The 20,726-nt window shown below is 43.3% G+C and overlaps 1 protein-coding gene across 7 annotated transcripts in view; it reads left to right on the forward strand.

Moving 5' to 3' along the window:
- The first annotated feature begins 8,169 nt into the window (after positions 1-8,169).
- MAGI1 (membrane associated guanylate kinase, WW and PDZ domain containing 1) overlaps positions 8,170-20,726 on the forward strand; it is a 432,174-nt gene continuing 419,617 nt past the window's right edge. For 5 of the 7 annotated variants that reach the window (XM_069966917.1, XM_069966921.1, XM_069966920.1 and 2 more), the window contains exon 1: positions 8,170-8,892. In XM_069966917.1, coding sequence (XP_069823018.1) covers positions 8,592-8,892 — 301 coding nt within the window. In that variant the 5' untranslated portion in view covers positions 8,170-8,591. The remainder of the gene's footprint in view (positions 8,893-20,726) is intronic. The other 2 variants (XM_069966918.1, XM_069966923.1) reach the window with 1 other exon arrangement.

Below are 20,726 nucleotides of genomic sequence, written 5' to 3' on the forward strand. Positions count from 1 at the left end.
TCTCTTCTTCTGCTCCCTGACACCTGGCCCGGGCTTCCTCTTCCTGTCCCCATGCTGTAGCTGCAGTTCCTGGCCTGTGGGTATGTACTCTTATTGATATTTCATGGGCCACCATGCACACTAAATGTGTCCTCCACCTATCCTCCACCTGTCCTTTAGCAGCTGTAATGAATGATACAAACAATTATCATGACTCCACGACCTCGCAACCAGCCTATTGGCACCAGCCTCACTTAGTAGGGTTAGGGTACTTAGAGTGGGGTAGTAAGGCTCCATAGCCACTAAGGCATTACATGTCCTCCTCTTTGTAGCCACCATACACCCCATCCCATTAACTTTCTTTTTTAACTTTTTTTTTTAACCAGACATCCCCTTTAAAATTTAGCCAGGTGATATTTTATATTGCTTATTTACTGTTCCCTCTGGAGTCAGTAATATTATTACAATTATATTAACATGGAGTGAAGTGGAGTGAGTCCAGCTCAGCGGTCAGGTGCTGGCTATGTCCTCCTGTCATGTGGCTGGCGTTGGCTTCGCAGTTGGTTGCCTGGTAACCATACAGACACCAGTGTAAACATAATACCGAGCTTCAGCCATTGTCTTCTCCTTACAATGGAAAGTAAATAAAACGCGCAGCAATTTATCATACGCAGCTTAATACTCGACACTGAAATCTCCAACGTGGCATCACAGGAAATCGGCATAAGATGGAGTAAAGTTACTCAGCTGAGACAATAAACAAAACTCTCAATAGACCCAATACAACTTAGCAACAATTCTGGTTTCAAAGCGACAACATGACATTCTTTTACCTAGTTAATGGGCGGCTACAAACATCATGCATACTTCTAGTTTAACCCTTTCATTGCAAATAATATGAAAATAATTTCTGACCTGTTATACAGGTGATTGGGGGAGGGGGTCTACTTATTTTATTTTAATTTGCATCAAATAAAATAAAATAAAATTTACCAATGTACACCAGAACACCGCCATGATGTCATTACTCTGACGTCTTGGAGAGAATTCTACTTCCAAAAATGCATTGGGACTGAGCACCTTATTTTTTTTGTGCCAGGTTTAATTTATTTATTTCTAAAGTATCAGAATGCAGTGACAAAAAAAGTCACAGTTCTGTGCGGGTATAACCTGTCATAGATCAGCAACAACACCACTTTATAAAATGTGTTGTATTGTATTCAGATTACATACATGGTGCACCCCTTGCGTCATAAAGAATGCTCTTGTATCATCCCACTGGTTTCTTCATTTTTTGGGGTAAGGCTCACACCACAGCTATGATGTCTGTTTACCATATGGATAATCTTCTAAAGCATAAGGCAAAGATATTATTAGGCTGCAATCATCTTTGTTCAGGTGGTTTCCCCTTGATGAAATAGTTTAGACCGCAGGTCTGTACACGTTTTTAAAGAGGAACTCCGCCTAAGACCCCTTTTTTCACAATCGCCAGAGAGGGGTTAGATGAAAACAATTACATCTTTTTACCTTCCCTGCTATATGGATTCCGGTGTTCCAGTCTCGGCCACTTCCTGGTCTGAGAAAATACTTGAGAGGTGACGTGGGCAGGCACGCTCAGCCATTCAGCTGCTATAACTGGAGACCAGGCACCAGAGCAGTGGGATCCAGGCGGCAGCTCCTGGTGCCACGGAGTAAAGTAGATGTAATTATTTTCATCTACCACCTCACTGGTGATTGTGAAAAAAGGGCTCCCGGCCAGAGTACACCTTTAACATAGGAGTCTGACACAGCTCAGACTCTGACTGTCGCCCTGATTTACTCCCGTCTTGACTACTGTAACTCCCTACTAATCGGTCTTCCTTCCTCTAAGCTCTCCCCTCTCCAGAACGCAGCAGCCAGGCTCATCTTCCTCATTCTTCCCCCCTGTGCCAGTCACTGCACTGGTTACCCATTAAATCAAGAATTCAGTTTAAACTTCTCACCCTCAACCATAAAGCTCTCCACAACTCTGCCCCTCCATACATTTCCTCCCTCATCTCCACTTACCATCCACTTTCTCATTCTGTGTTCTGCTAATGATCTAACACTTACATCTTCCATAATCAGAACCTCACACTCCTGCCTCCAAGACTTCTCTCGTGCTGCACCAGTTCTCTGGAATGCCCATCCCAAAGACCTCAGACTCATACCCAATACTCAAGTTTCAAACGTGCCCTGAAGAACCATCCCTTCAGGCTTGCTTATAACATCCCCTAAACTTGTTTCCCCTTCTGTTGTCTCCTCACTTTCTACTATATCTTCGACGGTTCTATGCACTTTATATGTTTCTCCTGTAACAAGACATTAGTGTGAAACTAGCTTGTCTAGCTCCTTCTATGTACAATGGCTGGACCAGGGGCAAATAAAGCACTTGTGCCTCGTGTTACCCCCAGTTTGTAGTCTGTACGCTCTTGCGAGCTGGTCTCATATTTATGATGTATTTTTATGTATTCTAATTTAATTCTATAATTTTATCATATGCCTTTATAACCTTTTTACTATGTAAAAAAAAAAGTGCTGCGGAATCTGTTGGCGCTATGCAAATAAATATTATTATTACGTATGACATCACTTGGGGATTCCCCTGACAAAAGTATGGTTACAAAAAAACTTTTGCCAAACAAAAAGCTCCACAGGAACTGCCAGCAGTTTTTCCTGCTTTTTGGGGGGTTTCTAGCATTTTCTCATTTAGTGTAACTTACAAGATTTAGGTCTAGCCTAAATATAGCAGCCTCTGAGTATTCAAGTTGCAGCTAAAATACACAAAACATGCAGTTTTCTGATCAGAGGGCATGCGTGCCTCCACCTTTAGGACTATTTGTTCCTTGTAAGTATGTTGAATACTGAAGCACAAGAAACGCTATTGTGAAAATAAATTATTTGTTTATATTAAATATAAGAAACATGATTTACAGTATTTAGACATCTGAATAAGTCTCTGCCACAGACTCCCTAAGTGTAAGGTGATGTTCACATCAGCGTTTTTCTTTTTTTCTAACGGATCCGTCTATATTAATTAAACCGATGAGCATAAACTGATGAGCATTTTTTTTAATGGTCCGTTTGTATTTTGGCTTAAAAAAACTGACTTTTGTACATCAGTTTGCATCCGTTTGCATCAGTCAGCATCCGTTTTTCTATCAGTTTATTTTTCTTCTTTGGTTTCTTGCTGCTTCTGCGCATGCTCAGTGCATAAACAGATGAAAACAAACGGATGTGAACGGAAATACCTTCCGTTTTAGATCCGTCGTCATTGACTACAATGTAAAAAAAAACAGAAGTGCACTTTCCGCTCGTGATTCGTTTTTTGAAACGGAAAGAAAATTACTGCAAACACTATTTTTTCTTCCGTTCAAGAAAACGGATCTTGAACGGATTACATGCAAACGGAGCACAATTAGGGCAAACGGAGCACACTAAAATATCATGGGAGTCTATGGGAATTTTAACGGATCCGCCAGTTTCCATTTTGCTTACTCCAAAACGGAAAAGATAGACGGAATGGTGCCGGATGGTCAAACGCTGATGTGAACGAACCCTAACACGTTTTTCCCCATCAATCATCAGAAACCACTATGAAATCCCACGTAGCCCATTATAAGTAAAAAGGATTTATTGGGTATCAGTGGTGTTTGACATTGGTCATTGTGTCATGGTTTAAACTGTAAACAGAAACAATGATAAAGATGTGAACAGAGCCATAAGGAGTATCTATGAACATCATCTGTCGTTGGAGAATCAGGTGGCTCCCATACATCATATACCAGGGGTAGGGAACCTTGGTCTCCAGCTGTTGCAAAACTACAACTCCCATCATGCCTGGGCAGCTAAAGCTAAAGCTTTGGCTGTCCAGGCATGATGGGAGTTGTAGTTTTGTATCAACTAGAGAGCCAAGGTTCTCTACCCCTGCCATATACTGTCGGCTGGACACATTGCCAGCAGTGTGTTCAGCCCACTTTAATAAAAACTGTATTAGGGACTTTAGGCTGTGTTCGCACTAGCAGGATAACGACGCATTTTCAGGATCCATATTAGGGCCACAAGTCTTTGCCTGACAGTGGATCTGTTGATGCAAACTAACAGCTGTCAATAGGGGTCATCGGGCTTGCTATCAGGCCAGAACCTGCAGTTGTAATACAGATGCAAAATGTGTGTGTTGTATACTAGTGTCAGCCCTACCTTAGGGTGCTAACCAGGGCCGGATTAAGGTTGGTGGAGGTCCCGGGCGACAACCCCCCCCCCCCCCCCCAAATAAATAAACTATGCCACGATCTATACAGATGGCAGCTTACTGTAGGCACAGTAACTGTAGCCCCTCCTCGCTCCTGGCTGTATTGCTTAGCATCCTCCTCTGTTGCGCAAGGGATTATCACTAGAGGCTGCAGTGCAGAGGAAGATGACAGACCCTAGAGACAGGAGCAAGGAGGGCTAATGCCCCTATTCCACAGGTCGTTTGCTCCTCATTCCCAGCTCGCTGCCGCCGCTATTCAACGCAGCTACAGCGAGCGGGTGAGTGCGGGAGGGACGGCGGGGAGCTGCGGGGGGGCTGCCCGGGGGAACGCTGATCGTCCGGGCAGCCTATAGGATACAGCAGCGCCTGCTGCCGATGCTCCTATTCAACGGTGCGACAGCAGCAGATCGCTGCTATATCAGTCGCTTGTTTTTCAACATGTTGAAAAACAAGCGACTGCAATGATCAGCCGACACGAACGATGTCGGCTGATCGTTGCACTCTATTCCACCGGACGATTATCGTCCGTAGCGGCCGATATCGGCCGAATACGAACGATAATCGTTCCGTGGAATAGGGCCTCAAGTATCAGAGTGTATTCCCACATTGAGTTTGTGTTAATAAGGCAATGTGAGAACACAGCACTTTCTGTGCGCTGTTGCCCACTGTTTTAGGGTCCTATTACATGGCCTGATATCCTGGGTAAGCAGCACCGATCTACTAGGGTTCCTGCTGGTGGGGGCCCCTAAGTGGTGATGGCCCCGGGACACGTGCCCCTGGTGCCCTCCCTTTAATCCGGCCCTGGTGCTAACACACACGATCCATGCGCAGCAGATACGCAACAGATTTGATGGTGCAGATTTGATGCTGTGTTTAGTTATTTACATCAAATCTGCTGCGTATCTGCTGCGTATCGCAGCAGAAAATTCACTGCGATACGGTGTGTGTGTGTTAGCACCCTTAGGGTACATTTTGGAGAACAGCGCAACTGGAACATGTACAAGTCTGATGGTTCAGTATTTGAATAGCGGTGGCTGAAGAAGTTGGAGGCAGCCCTATGGAGTCCAGTAAAACATGGATACAACCATATGCACAGATCAATGCTGAGGAATCAGAGACATACCCTTGGGTATCTGGCATGATATTCACCACAGTTTTACATGCATATTAAGACCATAGAATAGGCTTTATCTGTGTCCAGACTACCTGATGTGGTTTCTTCCTGGAATAAGTGTCTACAAGCAACTTGTAATTTTTTACTTCATAGATGAAGATTTACAAATCTGCATTAGAAAAATATTTGCTATATAAATGTGAATTTCAATACCATAGGATGCAGTTTTTGGCTGGGTTCACACTACGTATATTTCAGTCAGTATTGTGGTCCTCATATTGCAACCAAAACCAGAAGTGGAATAAAACACAGAAAGGATCTGTTCACACAATGTTGAAATTGAGTGGATGGCCGCCATATAACAGTAAATAATGGCCATTATTTCAATATAAAAGCCGTTGTTTTAAAATAACAGCAAATATTTGCCATTACGTGGCGGCCATCCACTCAATTTCACCATTGTGGGAACAGATCCTTTCTGTGTTTTCAATCCACTCCTGGTTTTGGTTGCAATATGAGGACCACAATACTGACTGAAATATACGTAGTGTGAACCCAGCAAACATGCAGATACCACAGCAATTTCTAAGCAGAATCCATGTGAGTCTGGTCATAACCTACGAACAGTTTAGAATAAGGGATATGGTGGGTACAGTGCAGGGGGTGGGTAGAGTCTAGCTTACCTATATTAGTGGACCAGTACTATAAATTGAAGGGGTAGTGCGGCGGTAAAGAATTATTCACAGACTAACACACATTACAAAGTTATACAACTTTGTAATGTATGTTATGTCTGTGAATGGCCCCCTTCCTGTGTCCCTGGAAGTGTGGTGCACTATACTCACCTGTCACGTGCCGACACCAGTCTCCGATCTTCAGCGAGTGACGTCTTCTTCGGGCGGCCGGCGAACAGCTCTGACTGTCCCAAATGCCGGCCGCCCTCTGCAGCATCATCCGATGCTCAGCCGCGATTGGTTGAGCATAACTGGGCGGAGGGGGGGCAGGCGGCAGCGACTCGGCCATCCATCCGAAGATGACGTTTGGCACAAGATGGCGGACGGCCCTCGACACGGATCAGGTAATGTATAATGCACCAACACTTCCGGGTACTCGGGTGGGGGTGGGGGGACATGGGGAACGGGGCGATTCACAGACATAACATACATTACAAAGTTGTATAACTTTGTAATGTGTGTTATTCTGTGAATAATTTCTGAGCGCCACACTACCCCTTTAAGCATTATGACTGGAATGGTTACAAAAAGAGGAGAAATCTCAGTCTTTCCTTTATGACCTGTTCTCTGTTTATAGTCTGTTCCTGGCTTTGGCTTCAATGATCTGTCAGATAAATCTTTCTGTATAAAGGCACCCTTAGGGCCCTATTCCCTGGGACGTTTATCGTTCGCATAATCGTTAACGATAAATGATCCAAACGACCGCTATTGCGAAAGACCTGAAATCGTTCACCCATTTACTTGGAAAGATAATCGTTACTAATGATCGTTCTTGCGGTCGTCTTGTCATCACTACTGCGAACGACCGAATGACGTCTTATTCGATGCAAACGATTTGCAAACGAACAACGATAAAAATAGGTCCAGGTCTTATTAAACGATCAACGATTTCTTGTTCGGTCGTTAATCGTTAACTGCTATTCAAACGAACAATTATTGTTTAGATTCGAACGATTTAACGATAATCTGAACGATAATCGTCCCGTGGAATAGGGCCCTTAAAGTGGTCCATAGTCCCCAATTGCCCAACAAAAGCCAAAATTGTATCATTATGACCCCAATTCTAGTGCTATTTAATGAGGTTTGCGGGATAGAATAGTACAGACTTCCACTCCATTCAGCTGGATCTAGATGTATATGTCTTTTTTTTTTTTTTTTTTTTTACTTTTGAACCCTTTATGTGACAGATGCTGCTAAGTTGTACCTGTCATAGTTATATGACGCTGTGTGAAACCAGCCAACTAAACAGCAAGATGAACACCATGCCTGCAGTTATATGAATATGAATAACAGAATAAATAACACTACATCTATTAGGCTGATTATTACTTATATATTATCACTATTGTCAATATTATTCTAAGGATTGTCACTATCACCATTACTAGGAAGGCTGACACCATGATCACTAAAAAAATACAACATTGGAACAATGCCTGCCCTAAATATTACATAGGCTTAAAGGTAGCGCTCTGGAATTAAGGGTGCTTTATAAATAATAATAATAATAATAATAATAATAATAATAATAATAATGTGACTTATGTTATAACCCAATGTAAAATAACAAGAAATATGTCATCATATAGTGTTACCCTATGAACATTGATAGTTATTATAAATATCAGTCATGTTTATATAAACCTTTCTATAATAATAATAATTATTAATTATTATTATTATTATCTTTCCTTTTAGGCTTCACATATGACTTAAAGGGCTTCTAGAGTAGTACATATTTTTGACTTCTTTAAGTTGAAATAAATAAAGATCAATCAGCCTGCAGTTATATAGTAATCATAATAAGGGGGGGGGGGGGAATCATTTGTCACCTTTGTTTAGTGCATGAATCACTTTGATCAATGACTCCAGTAAAAGGTCAATATAAACTCTCTCCACCTCCTCCTCCCCCACTCTGTGCACCCCTGTGCTGCTGCTGATACAGGACCTGGCAGCTCCTCTGTGCTCTGTCCTGGAGGGGAGGGAAGGTGCTGCTGCTGCTGTGTATGGTGAGTGTGGTGTGTAAATGGGGAGGGAGAGGTGAGCGCCAGGGCGCATGCGCGCGAGTTCCCTGTGCTGTGTATACGGATCACTGGGACAGGATGGAATGAACCTTTGTATCTCTTTAAAGGAGCCGCAGCCGCAGCAGTGAGTGAGGAAATAGCTGCGGCAAGTCTCTTCCTATCTGCACAGAGTCCGGGGAAGTTGTGCTGGATGGGATAACAGGATGGCTGTGACCTGGAGGGGGATCGCTGGATGAGGATCTGGATACAAAGTTTACAACGAGGATCAGGATACAAAGTTGCAGGGAGGCTCTGGATACAAAGTTGCAGGGAGGATTTGGATACAAAGTTGCGGCAGCGATGACCTGAGTGTGATCTGTCACCTGGAAAAAAGTTGCAGCTGACACTTGTTCTGTCTCTGCCGCCGCCGCGTCTTCCTATGTTACTGTGTGTGAATATACTGCTATAATCTCCAGCTGCTGCTGATCACTATGGCCAAAGTGATCCAGAAGAAGAACCACTGGACGAGCAGGGTGCACCAGTGCTCGGTGAGCCGGGGCTCCGGGGGGGAGCTGCGGCTGCCGGTGCTGGGGGGAGCCGAGGATGGAGAGTTCCTCTATCTGGGGGCGGTGGAGGACTCCCTGCTCTCCTGCTCGGGAGATGGGAAACTCCAGGAGGGGGAGCTGCTGCTGGAGGTGGCCGGGGTGCCGGTGTCAGGACTGCCCCGGTATGATGTGCTGGACCTGGTGAGGAGCTGCGGGGAGCCGGTGCCCATCACAGCTGTCAGACAAGGTAGGTGAGCCCTCCATGCATAACTCCATGCATCCCCCTGCCGCATGCATCCCCCTTCTCCATGCACCCCTCTGCCCCATGCACCTCCCTGGCCCATGCATCCCCCTGCCCCATGCATCCCCCTGCCGCATGCACCCATCAGCTTCATGCACCCTCTGCCCCATGCGTCCCCTCTTCCCCATGCACCCATCAGCTTCATGCATCCCCCTGCCCCATGCACCCAAGTTTTAAATGAGACACAGAAGGTGATGGGGAATCCCCAGTATACAAGCGTAGCAGAGCTGAATTTTATTCGACTAAAGTCTAAACATATGCCACTATATGATCCTGGGACCCTCACCAATCCTGAGGATGAAGGCGTGCAAGTGGAAAAGTGGTTGCACCTGCATGATCAGGTCATTGGGGATCACTAATAGTGATGTCATTTACTTCTGTCTAAAAGTGATATATGAGGAAAACTCCTGTAAAAGTTCAGGTCTGTGAGAATAATTCATTCATGGATTTTCCTGCAAATGAGTATTGATATAGAGATTTACCATGGTATTCACTATATGCATTGCTAGAAAGGTGATATCTAGAGATGAGCAAACCTTGAGCATGCTCGAGTCTATCCGAACCCGAACTTTCGGCATTTGATTAGCGGTGGCTGCTGAAGTTGGATAAAGCCCTAAGGCTATGTGGAAAACATGGATATAGTCATTGGCTGTATCCATGTTTTCCAGACAACCTTAGAGCTTTATCCAACTTTAGCAGCCCCGGCTAGTCAAATACTGAACGTTCGGGTTCCGATCAACTCGAACCCGATTCACTCATCTCTAGTGATATCCACTTTTAGTCTGTAATAAATTTGCATCCGGATTGATATAAAAAATCCGTACATGGATTTTGTGGCAGATGTGGCCAAATCCTTATGTAAAATAATTGCCATGTGCAATGTTCAGTCCTAGGCCCCTGTTCAAACACTGTGGATTCTTCCAAACCTGCATCCAATCCAGAGACAAGCCACATTACTTGTGTGGTAATAGGGTTTTGGCAATCCTGTTTACAAGGTATGAACATTTTACACATGGGCCACTAAAAATCAGTAGACTGTCACATAGGGTGCTTTTACACACAGAGATTTATCTGACAGATTTTTGAAGCCAAAGCCAGGAATGGATTTGAAAAGAGGAGAAATCTCAGTCTTTCCTCTATGACCTGTTCTCTGTTTATAGTCTGTTCCTTGCTGTGTAAAGGACAGATAGAAACAGCATAGAATCGCAGTGCAGGTCCACTGTACACCACCTGTAGCAGAACTTTGTCAGTTTTCTACTGTACATGTACTATGGCACATGTTTACCTGCAGACCTGTGTAAGTGGGGATATCTTGATGAATTTTGGATAGAGTTGACCAAACTAAGTTAAAACGGTCATTGTGCGACATATGCATACATGAAAGGGGGGCTTGGATATAGGAATGCAGCAGAGTTAAGTTTGTCACATCAGGCTGTGTTCGCTGTACAAATTAAACAACAGGTTGTCCTGTAGTATCCTCCTTCCCCCACATACAGACTCACCTTGGTCCCTAGTGGTCTTCTGCTCTTTGTCACATTAATAGAGGGGACTCCTAGCTAGGGAAGCCTTGCTGATAATCAGGATGTGTGAAGAGGACTTCCCCTTTTAATAACAAATTCAGCTCTGCTGCATATACTTATATTGGGTATTCATGTGTCCAGTGAAAGTGCAAGGTGCTAATTTGTACGATCATTGTGTTCTGCTCCCATGATGCCTTTTATCGGAGTGTTTTGGCTTCTTGATAGTGTTAATCTAGTAGTAGTCATTGGTTTCATCGTGCTGTATGCCTGTGGATTACAGCAGGTTGCTCAGCACTGTGCAGAGATAAAAATATCTTTCCCGCCGCACATTCCGCACATTGCTAAACAGATAACACTTTCAGGTGAGATATGCTCATGTTGGGTGAGATGTGACAAGGACCTGAGCACATAGCTGCATCAGGTTGATGGATGGTTACACCACTGATCCTCCGCATAAGGAATAATTGATATTTCCTGCTCTATATTGGTATGGTTATAATGCTCTGGATGTTTGGATATTCCTTACGGCAGATATATAGATTATTCATGTCAGGCAATGTATTATAGAACATGCAGAAAAAAAAAACCCACCACACCGGCCATTTTTTAGTTTTATCTGCTTCTTGGAAAGTTGGGTGACAAATAGATTCACACTCAGCTTTCCCTAGTCCTGAACAATCTATCTATGTAGAAGGATGCAGGATGTGTGTAAAGAAAAGAATCCCCCCCCCCATATGCTTCCTTGTCCCTATGGCCATACTCAAATGTTATGATTGAACTTGAGTATGTTGCTTTCTGTCCTCTGGGGTGTGCTATTATTTGAAGCGTTGAAGGGTGTGTTCACACAGTTAAGTTTTTAGGTGCAGTTTTTAATCCACAGCCTATAGTGGATTTGAATATATGTCCTCTATTTATATACATTTCAGACTTTGGACTTCAAAAACTTAAATAAAACCTGATTGTGGGAACACACCCTTATGCACAAAGTACTTTACAACTGTGACCGGGCCTAATGCCTGTAACTAGCTGTGGCCTTTACCACTCCACTGTGATCTTCTACCTTGACACAGCGGTAAAGTTTTCTGTGTCAATATTTGCTCCCTGCATGTTTCAGATGGAGCTCACCTGTAACCTCCACCCATACCACATGAGTCACACTGAGTATTTTGTCAACCTTGGGGACATCCAGATTAGGTTGTCACCAGTAACATAGCTCTGCCTCTTCATGCTGTCACAACAATGGGCATTCTGTAAAGCCCAGGATGGAGCAAACAAAAACTATAGAACAACTGGTTCCATGAGCTTACACTCATCCTGGCCCAGATATGTCTGTGTCTGTCACAGACAATGATAAATCTGGGCCATTCTATGTACTACACAGCACTGTAACCTGAGCTGACACTGATGATGGCGTCATGCTAGGGGGGTGAGGGGATGGTTACCCCTCTTTTTTTTGTATAGGTATTGACTTTAGAGGTCAATTTGGAATGAATACGTTTGCAGTGTTTTCTTGTCCTTTTTACTTATCAACGTTCTTACTCTAGATCAGTGTTTCTCAAATCCAGTCCTCAAATCCCACCAACAGAACATGTTTCACAGGTGATATAATTATACATATGGGATATCCTTAAAACATGACCTGTTGGTGGTCCATGAGGACTGGAATTGAGAAGCACTGGTATAGATTATACACAGTCCATGAGTTGCCAAGATGCTACCTCCTCTCACAAGATCAACACACTTCTGAAATACATTGCATTTAGCATGATCTAAATTAATAGTGATAGGGGAGATGTATTAACCACTTATCTGGTATAAAACCATATAAGTATGGTACTTTGGAATAGACCTTATCACTTGACTGTAGAAGTTATAGGAGTTGCACCTATAAAATAAATATTAACCCTTAGGGGAAACAGCCAGTTTTAATTTTTGCAATTTTGTTTTTTCCTCCTTGTGTAAATAAGGCCATAGCGCATGCATTTTTCCAGCTAGAGACCCAGATGAGACCTTATTTTTTACCTACATTTGTTGCCTAAATTAATTTCTGCCTAAAATATGCTGTGAAACCAGAAAAAAATTGTTTGGTGAAATTGAAAAAAACAAACAAACCCCACAATTTTTTATTTGTGTGTGTGTGTGTGTGTGTGTGTGTGTGTGGGGGGGGGTGGTGTTTTTACGCCATTCGCCCTAGGGTAAAACTGACTTGTTATAAATGTTCCTCAAGTTGTTACGATTACAACGATATGTAACTTGTATAACTTTTATTTTGTTTGATGGCTTTAAAAAAATTACAACCTTTTAAAAAAAAAAATATGTTTCCTAAAATTGCTCTATTCCCAGGCTTATAACGCTTTTATCCTTTGGTCTATGGGGCTAGGGGAGGTGTCATTTTTTTGCGCCTTGATGTGTTCTTTCTATCGGTACCTTGATTGCGCATATGCAACTTTTTTATCGCTTTAGTGCTGAGGCGGGATCAGCGCCATTACGGCGCAGACCCCGGCTGGGTAAGGATACAGAAATTGCCCCTCCGCAATTGCGTCGTTGGGGGGGTGATCCGCCCACTAGACTACCAGGGAAGGGTTTCAGCAAGTACTTAGATGCAGCTGTCAACTTCGACCGCTGCATCTAAATACTTATTTAGCGGACACGGCAATCGGACCGTGCCCGCTAATAGCTGCGGTCCCGGGCTGTATATACCACCAGAGATTGCGGCAGCCTCACGACCCCCCTCTGAACTCCCATAGCAGCACCAGGACGTTCAGTAACCTCCTGGTGCAGCTATGGGTTAAAAGTCCACTGTTTTGCCAGTATATTAAAGCAAATGTACCAGCAGGTACATCGCTTAAAGATTTTTACATCAATAGAAAGGCACCGGCATTGGGATGCCGTTGCTGCGGTCCTTCTTTTGAATCGCGTCCCGATGCAGTGCTTCAGGCTGGGCCTGGGAGTAGACTGGTGCTGTGTGCGGTAACCGGTTGCAGTTCAAATAACAGGACTGCGGCATCCCCATGCTGGTCTATTGATGTAATAATCTGAAAGTGATGTACCTGCTGTATCCCTATTTGTACCCTAAGGTGTATTCTTCTCCTCCCAGCTGCTATAGGCTGATCCCATACTGCTATCCAGGTTGAGGAGGACTTGTTCTTCCCCCACTCTAATAAACCTAGGCTTTGGGAGATGTTTGGCCATTGACCCAGCTGCCAGACCACTGATGGGTTTTTATGATTTGTCTCCTTTCTTTAAGATCAGTTTCTGATTCTGGCCACCAATACTTGTACAGCACAGTGTATATCTAGTCTTGTGGCTATAGACCGATATGTCCCTGTATATTTTCTATGTAACTGCTCCAGAACACATCAGCATTTTCCACGCCCCAGGTGTCAATCCCATTATCTCAGTCCTCATTAACACCCAAAGGCACGCTCTCCAACCTGATTCATTATGCGAGCAATAATATATACCCGTAGGTCACCATCATTTCACTGTGTCATTATGTCTGGGCATTAAGTGCTTTTTATTTTAGAAAGAAACAAAGCCTGTAAGGCCACATGGGCACAGTAGGTGTACTACTGTCTGTGACATACATGTGCTTCTATATGGTTCCTATGTGAGGTGCCATATTCTTCCCTAGAAGAGAGAATATACATATAGAGTTGCAGGGGAACTTCCCATTCATCACCATTGCTCTGTAAATACCTGACACAGTTCTACAGTATTTACCGAGATAACCTGCTGTTCCACCTTACTGTAACTATAGATGGAGAATTTGCTCTTAAACCTGTCTTACTACTTTATGGCCTGGAATCAGGTCCCAACCCCTGACCATGATACTGTTTCATGTTCTCTTGGTGATCATTGCTAGGCACTGTCCCATTGTATAGCTACACTCCCATCCCCCGGTTTGTTACTAGTATTACTTTCACCATGGATATCCTTGATCTATAAGTATGCCTTTCGGCAATATGTCGTTGCTCCTTGTCAATATGTAATACCCTTCCATTCTCACATCTTGTCCTCTGTATATTATAGGTACCATGCACATGTACAGTATATGCTGCGAGCTGATCAAAAGACAGTGTAATAAATGGTGGATTAATTTGTCTCATCAATATCGTCTACTAAAGTATAACATTATAATCAATAGTGAATACATGTATGACAAGAATCAGTGATGCAGAGGTGGTTGCTGGGCTCCTACTCCAGGCTCTTAGGTCTTTTTTTTAGCCTTTGACGTTTCTAAAACAAACAGGATTCTATTGAGAAAAACGTCACGGTTTGCAGAAGAAAACTGCAAACTCTCAGCATGCATTTTCAAAAAACACAGAAAAAAATGGCGAGTAAATATGGCGTTCCATAAACTTCCATTGGCCTAAAGTGTCGCTGTTGTTATAACTTTCAAAATCTAAATCAACAGCAGATGTGAAATAAAGCAAGTTTGCAATTTACATTTATTATTTTTTTGTTATCATGCTGTAAAACAAAGCTGAACTTACCAGAAATCCAGGTCCAGTCTCCTGAAGGCAGATTTTTAGCCTTGTGCTGGCTGTAAAAAACAGACTAAACATAGAATTCCGGCCAGTACAGAGAGTCACGGCTCAATGTGTCCATGAGTCACATGACTGCCTTCTCTCTGTGAGCGCTCAGATGGCCTGGGATAAACAGGACTTCCTGTTCTCTGTTTCCTGTTTTTTGAGAAAAAAAAAAAAAGTCAGAAAACAGGAAGTGCTGTGTTCTCCATGATAACGAAAAAAATAATGTAAATTGCAAACATGCTTTATATCACATCTACTGCTGCTTTAGATTTTAAAAAGTTATAACAACAGCTACACGGCCACGGGCGATTTTGCTCAAATAAACGCCATGGTATTTTTTTGGTGTTTTTGCTAAAGAGGTACTCTAATCAAACGTTTTATATGTTGCTGCCCATGGTAAGACTAGCAGTTCATTCCATACTTAATATTATCAACTATTCAGTCTCCTTTCCCCAGTTCTGAGCTGCCGTTTTCTGCTGAAAACACAAAAATCTGTCTCCCTCTCCTCACCCCTCACTTCTGAGAGCGATGACTGGCTTTATCTGCAACATTTGTAATGCTGGGAGGGTTAAGCTGAAGTCAACATACTGAAGTCAAACCACCTGCTGTGAAAAGTATTTATTCCCATTATGCCTCCATTGACAACAATAAATAAAGACATGAAAACATTGAGAAAATGGAACATATATTAGAAAGTTAAAAGAAAACTTCTCCTTTTAAAGTGAATGTACCAAATGTACACCAGGTACAATTATTTTAAGTATTAACCATGTTTAGAACGACGCCAGCGTGGTCCAGTTCCTGTGTACAGCACCATGCTATTCACGGGTACCGGGCTAGCCCGCCCCCAGTGGGAGGAGACCCTGCCCCTCTACGACGCGGCTCCATTAAAATCCATGGATCCGTGTCATAGAGGAGCGGAGGTCTCCTCCCACTGAGGGTGGGCCGTTGCCGTTCAATACATGGGTAATACTTAAAGCGAATGTACCTGATGGTACATTCGCTTTAACAATCTTGAGCTTTTTAACATTTTATTTGAAGTATATTTATTATACAAGGTTATTATCAGGTTATGTAACTTGTTGACGGTTATATTTAGTTATCCTAAAAAAAAAACCCTATACTACCATGATCAGGGAACTTTAGCACATATATACGTCAGGTTTCACATACCATTTCATGGTTTAATAACTTGTATTTCAGGTTTAGTGTCACTTTAAGCACTCATCTGTCATAATAAAATCACTAGACAGGGAGAACGGTAACTTTGGCTGGTTTACTATGATTTTCTGCAGTTTAATTAGTTTCATCATCTATCAACATCTGCTGTATCTGTACAAGTCTGATTTTTGGTTAATTATAGTATGTGGGATTGTAGATCTGACCATAAAATGAGATAAATGTCACCAAATGCTAATTCACTCAACATACACTCACCGGCCACTTTATTAGGTACACCATGCTAGTAACGGGTTGGACCCCCTTTTGCCTTCAGAACTGCCTCAATTCTTCGTGGCATAGATACAACAAGGTGCTGGAAGCATTCCTCAGAGATTTTGGTCCATATTGACATGATGGCATCACACAGTTGCCGCAGATTTGTCGGCTGCACATCCATAATGCGAATCTCCTGTTCCACCACATCCCAAAGATGCTCTATTGGATTGAGATCTGGTGACTGTGGAGGCCATTTGAGTACAGTGAACTCATTGTCATGTTCAAGAAACCAGTCTGAGATGATTCTAGCTTTATGGCATGGCGCATTATCCTGCTGAAAGTAGCCATCAGATGTTGGGTACATTGTGGTCATAAAGGGATGGACATGGTCAGCAACAATACTCAGGTAGGCTGTGGCAATGCAACGATGCTCAATTGGTACCAAGGGGCCCAAAGAGTGCCAAGAAAATATTGCCCACACCATGACACCACCACCACCAGCCTGAACCGTTGATACAAGGCAGGATGGATCCATGCTTTCATGTTGTTGACGCCAAATTCTGACCCTACCATCCGAATGTCGCAGCAGAAATTGAGACTCATCAGACCAGGCAATGTTTTTCCAATCTTCTACTGTCCAATTTCGATGAGCTTGTGCAAATTGTAGCCTCAGTTTCCTGTTCTTAGCTGAAAGGAGTGGCACCCGGTGTGGTCTTCTGCTGCTGTAGCCCATCTGCCTCAAAGTTGGACGTACTGTGCATTCAGAGATGCTCTTCTGCCTACCTTGGTTGTAACGGTTGGCTATTTGAGTCACTGTTGTCTTTCTATCAGCTCGAACCAGTCTGCCCATTCTCCTCTGACCTCTGGCATCAACAAGGCATTTCCGCCCACAGAATTGCTGCTCACTGGATGTTTTTTCTTTTTCGGACCATTCTCTGTAAACACTAGAGATGGTTGTGCGTGAAAATCCCAGTAGATCAGCAGTTTCTGAAATACTCAGACCAGCCCTTCTGGCACCAACAACCATGCCACGTTCAAAGGCACTCAAATCACCTTTCTTCCCCATACTGATGCTCGGTTTGAACTGCAGGAGATTGTCTTGACCATGTCTACATGCCTAAATGCACTGAGTTGCCGCCATGTGATTGGCTGATTAGAAATTAAGTGGTAACGTGCAGTTGGACAGGTGTACCTAATCAAGTGGCCGGTGAGTGTATATCCTTTCTGATACCTCCAGGAACAGTCACTGGGATCAGTAACGCGTGAGTTTTTATTTTAGTAGTGGTAAGAGATGCATGGCACTCAGACTTAAGAGACCTTTTAGATGGCCCGACTTGCATCCATCTACAGAAGCAAATGGGCGCCAGGCCATAACCTTCAAAAAGGAAGTGTTAGGGTCCTATTACACGGAGCGATAATCTGCTGAATCAGGCCAGGTGAATCAGGTGATCAAGACAACGATCAGCCAATGAAAATGATCATCGCCTGATTGTGTCTTTAGGATCCATTTACACAGAAAGATTATCCATTCCTGGCTTTGGCTTCAAATCTTTGGCAGATAATCTATGTAAATGGACCCTTAGGTCCTGACTTAAATCATTGTATAGTTGTAGCAGATGGCACTCTGTCGGGTTGATTGTGCTCGTGGTAGGACTCGTCCCAGAAGAATAGATCCCGGCACACATCAAGTAGAATTCTGCTAATTTATTAGTACAATTGGTGCAGTATATACAGGAGGACGCGTTTCAGCTAGATAGCCTTGGAGCTGATGAAGGCTATCTAGCCGAAACGCCTCCTGCTGTATATACTGCACCAATTGTACTAATAAATTAGCAGAATTCTACTTGATTTGTGCTGGGATCTATTCTTCTACTGACTTAAATCATTGGCGCCGGGCCGACAGCTGATGACAGGGTAAAGAAAATAATTAAGTTCATACATTACCTCTCCACGCTCCCAATGTCTTCCTGTCTTCTCCACACTCACCGCAGTCTACGGTGGAACTTCAGAGCCGATCTTTAAAGTAAAAAGCCGCTCAGCCAATCACTGGCCGAAACAGGACCGCCGCTGCCAGTGATTGAGCGGCCTTTCACTTCAGAGAACGGCTCTGAAGTTCCACCAGAGGCGGAATGTATGTACTTTATTATTACACTTTTAAAGATATATATATAATGAAAGAGGAAAAAAAAGAGTAGGAAACCTTGGGCCTCCAGCTGTTGCAAAACTACAACTCCCATCATGCCTGGACATCCAAAGCTTTAGGCGTGATGGGAGTTGTAGTTTTGAAACAGCCAGAGGGCCTAGGTTCCCTATCCCTGATGTTGCAGGTCGGCGGTCATTTATTATATTGATCGGCCGTGTAATACAGCCCTTACCCATCCATGGACAGCTATTTTGGGGTTCTTCTCTTATGTGTGCTTCCTGGCTAGGAGAGAGATCACTGCTGTAGGACTTTAAGTAACTTTAAAGGGGAACTCCAGCTATTTTTCTGATGTCAGAAAGATATAAAGACTTGTAATTTGCTTCTATTTAAAAATCTCAAGTTGTCCCAGTACTTATGAGCTGCTGTATGTCCTGCAGAAAGTGGTGTATTCTCTTCAGTCTGACACAGTGCTCTCTGCTTCCACCTCCATGCCAGGAACTGTCCAGAGCAGGAGAGGTTTTCTATGGGATTTGCTACTGCTCTGGACAGTTTCTGTCACAGACAGAGGTGGCAGCAGAGAGTACTGTGTCAGTCTGGAAGAAAAAAAACTCTACTTTCTGCAGGACATACATCAGCTGATAAGAACTGGAAGACTTTTTAGATTTTTTTTTTTTAAATAAAAATAAATTACAAATCTATATATCTTTCTGACACCAGTTGATTTGAAAGAATTTTTTTTGCCACAGTTCCCCTTTTAGGAAAGTGGCAAACTGACATGTAGAGTTTTATACACCAGGTTGTGGAAATCTCAACAGGAGGACACCTTATGAACAGCATATTATTCAAGAAATGTTTTTTTTTCAAGTGAAAAGTCCATTAAATGATTGGGAGATCAAAATTCTAAGTGTTAGGGATATTGTTGAAAAAATGGGAACCTGAACCCAGCCTGTAAGGTTTATCAGCTGTGATATTGTAGGCAGTTTCTGTGCCGATACTGGGATGTGTTTTTGGAAGCCATTCTTGTGGTTAACAGCCTGGGCCAGTAGTTGATGTCTTTTGATGTGGTCACTATTGCATTCGTTGGAGTTCAAAACAAAATCACGTCTTCTCATCTTGCAGGCCTCTCCTGGGACTATAGTGCTAACAATGGCGGCTCTGTGCTGGCCTCCGTCACTTCATGAAGCTATTTTATGAAGAAGAAAAATATATTGATGTTACTGACGGAGTAGGAAACAAGAGTCCCCAGTGAGTCTGAAGAATAATTGTGTCCTTGGCACCATAATTAGATATCATTATTTTCTCGGTGTCAGTTTGGTTAAGCGTCCTATTCAGAGCTACGTCTTTGTTGTAACATTCGGCTACTGGAAGTCTGCGGCAATTAGTGTAGATTCCGCTCATCTTTGTAAGTCCTCGGATTTCTCTGTGTGAACAGAAATGAGAGAGATTTCTACAGCTGGAATGTGATATTGGATAAAGCACACCCCTTGACAGGTGAAAAGGCCACTCCATATCAGTATTCACTGACTAGACTTTGTACAGCAACAGAGAAATCTAGAGCGAAACTGTAAGCCGAGGACGGGAAGTATATAAGGTTGTCTGGGGAGGGCTAGATGGAGGATAGTGGAAGCCCTTGGGCAAAAATAAATGGTGGGGGGACATATTCGGATCCCGTTGTAATAAAATTAGTCAGACCCCTTTTAATGTCCACTTTTTTACTGGTTTACAGCTTGCATACCCAGATTGCATGGTCCTTGGCACTTGTCTGGTAGGGCCGACATTGGCCCTGGTTGGTAGGCCACTACCCATGTCTTATGGTTTGTACTTGATACTTTTTAGCAGCTGTGCTAGGTAAGGCCATGTTCACACAACATATCTTTTACATAAATCACGGCCGTTGTTGCAATTTGCAACAACAGCCGTGATTTATACAAAACATGAGTTGTATTTGAATTAATGGAATTCTGGACAGAGTGTATACACATAGTATATGCTGTGGCCGGGATTCCATCTGGCCGCACGAAAAACTGACGTCAGTTTTGTGCGGCCGCTATTCATTGAATAGCGGCCACACAGACATGTCAGTTGACACAATGGAGCGTGCGGCACCGGTTGCACGCTCCAATGGCTGAGCACAACTATGCTCAG

The sequence above is a fragment of the Dendropsophus ebraccatus genome, chromosome 4, assembly GCF_027789765.1.
Source record: "Dendropsophus ebraccatus isolate aDenEbr1 chromosome 4, aDenEbr1.pat, whole genome shotgun sequence".
NCBI classification, from domain to species: domain Eukaryota; kingdom Metazoa; phylum Chordata; class Amphibia; order Anura; family Hylidae; genus Dendropsophus; species Dendropsophus ebraccatus.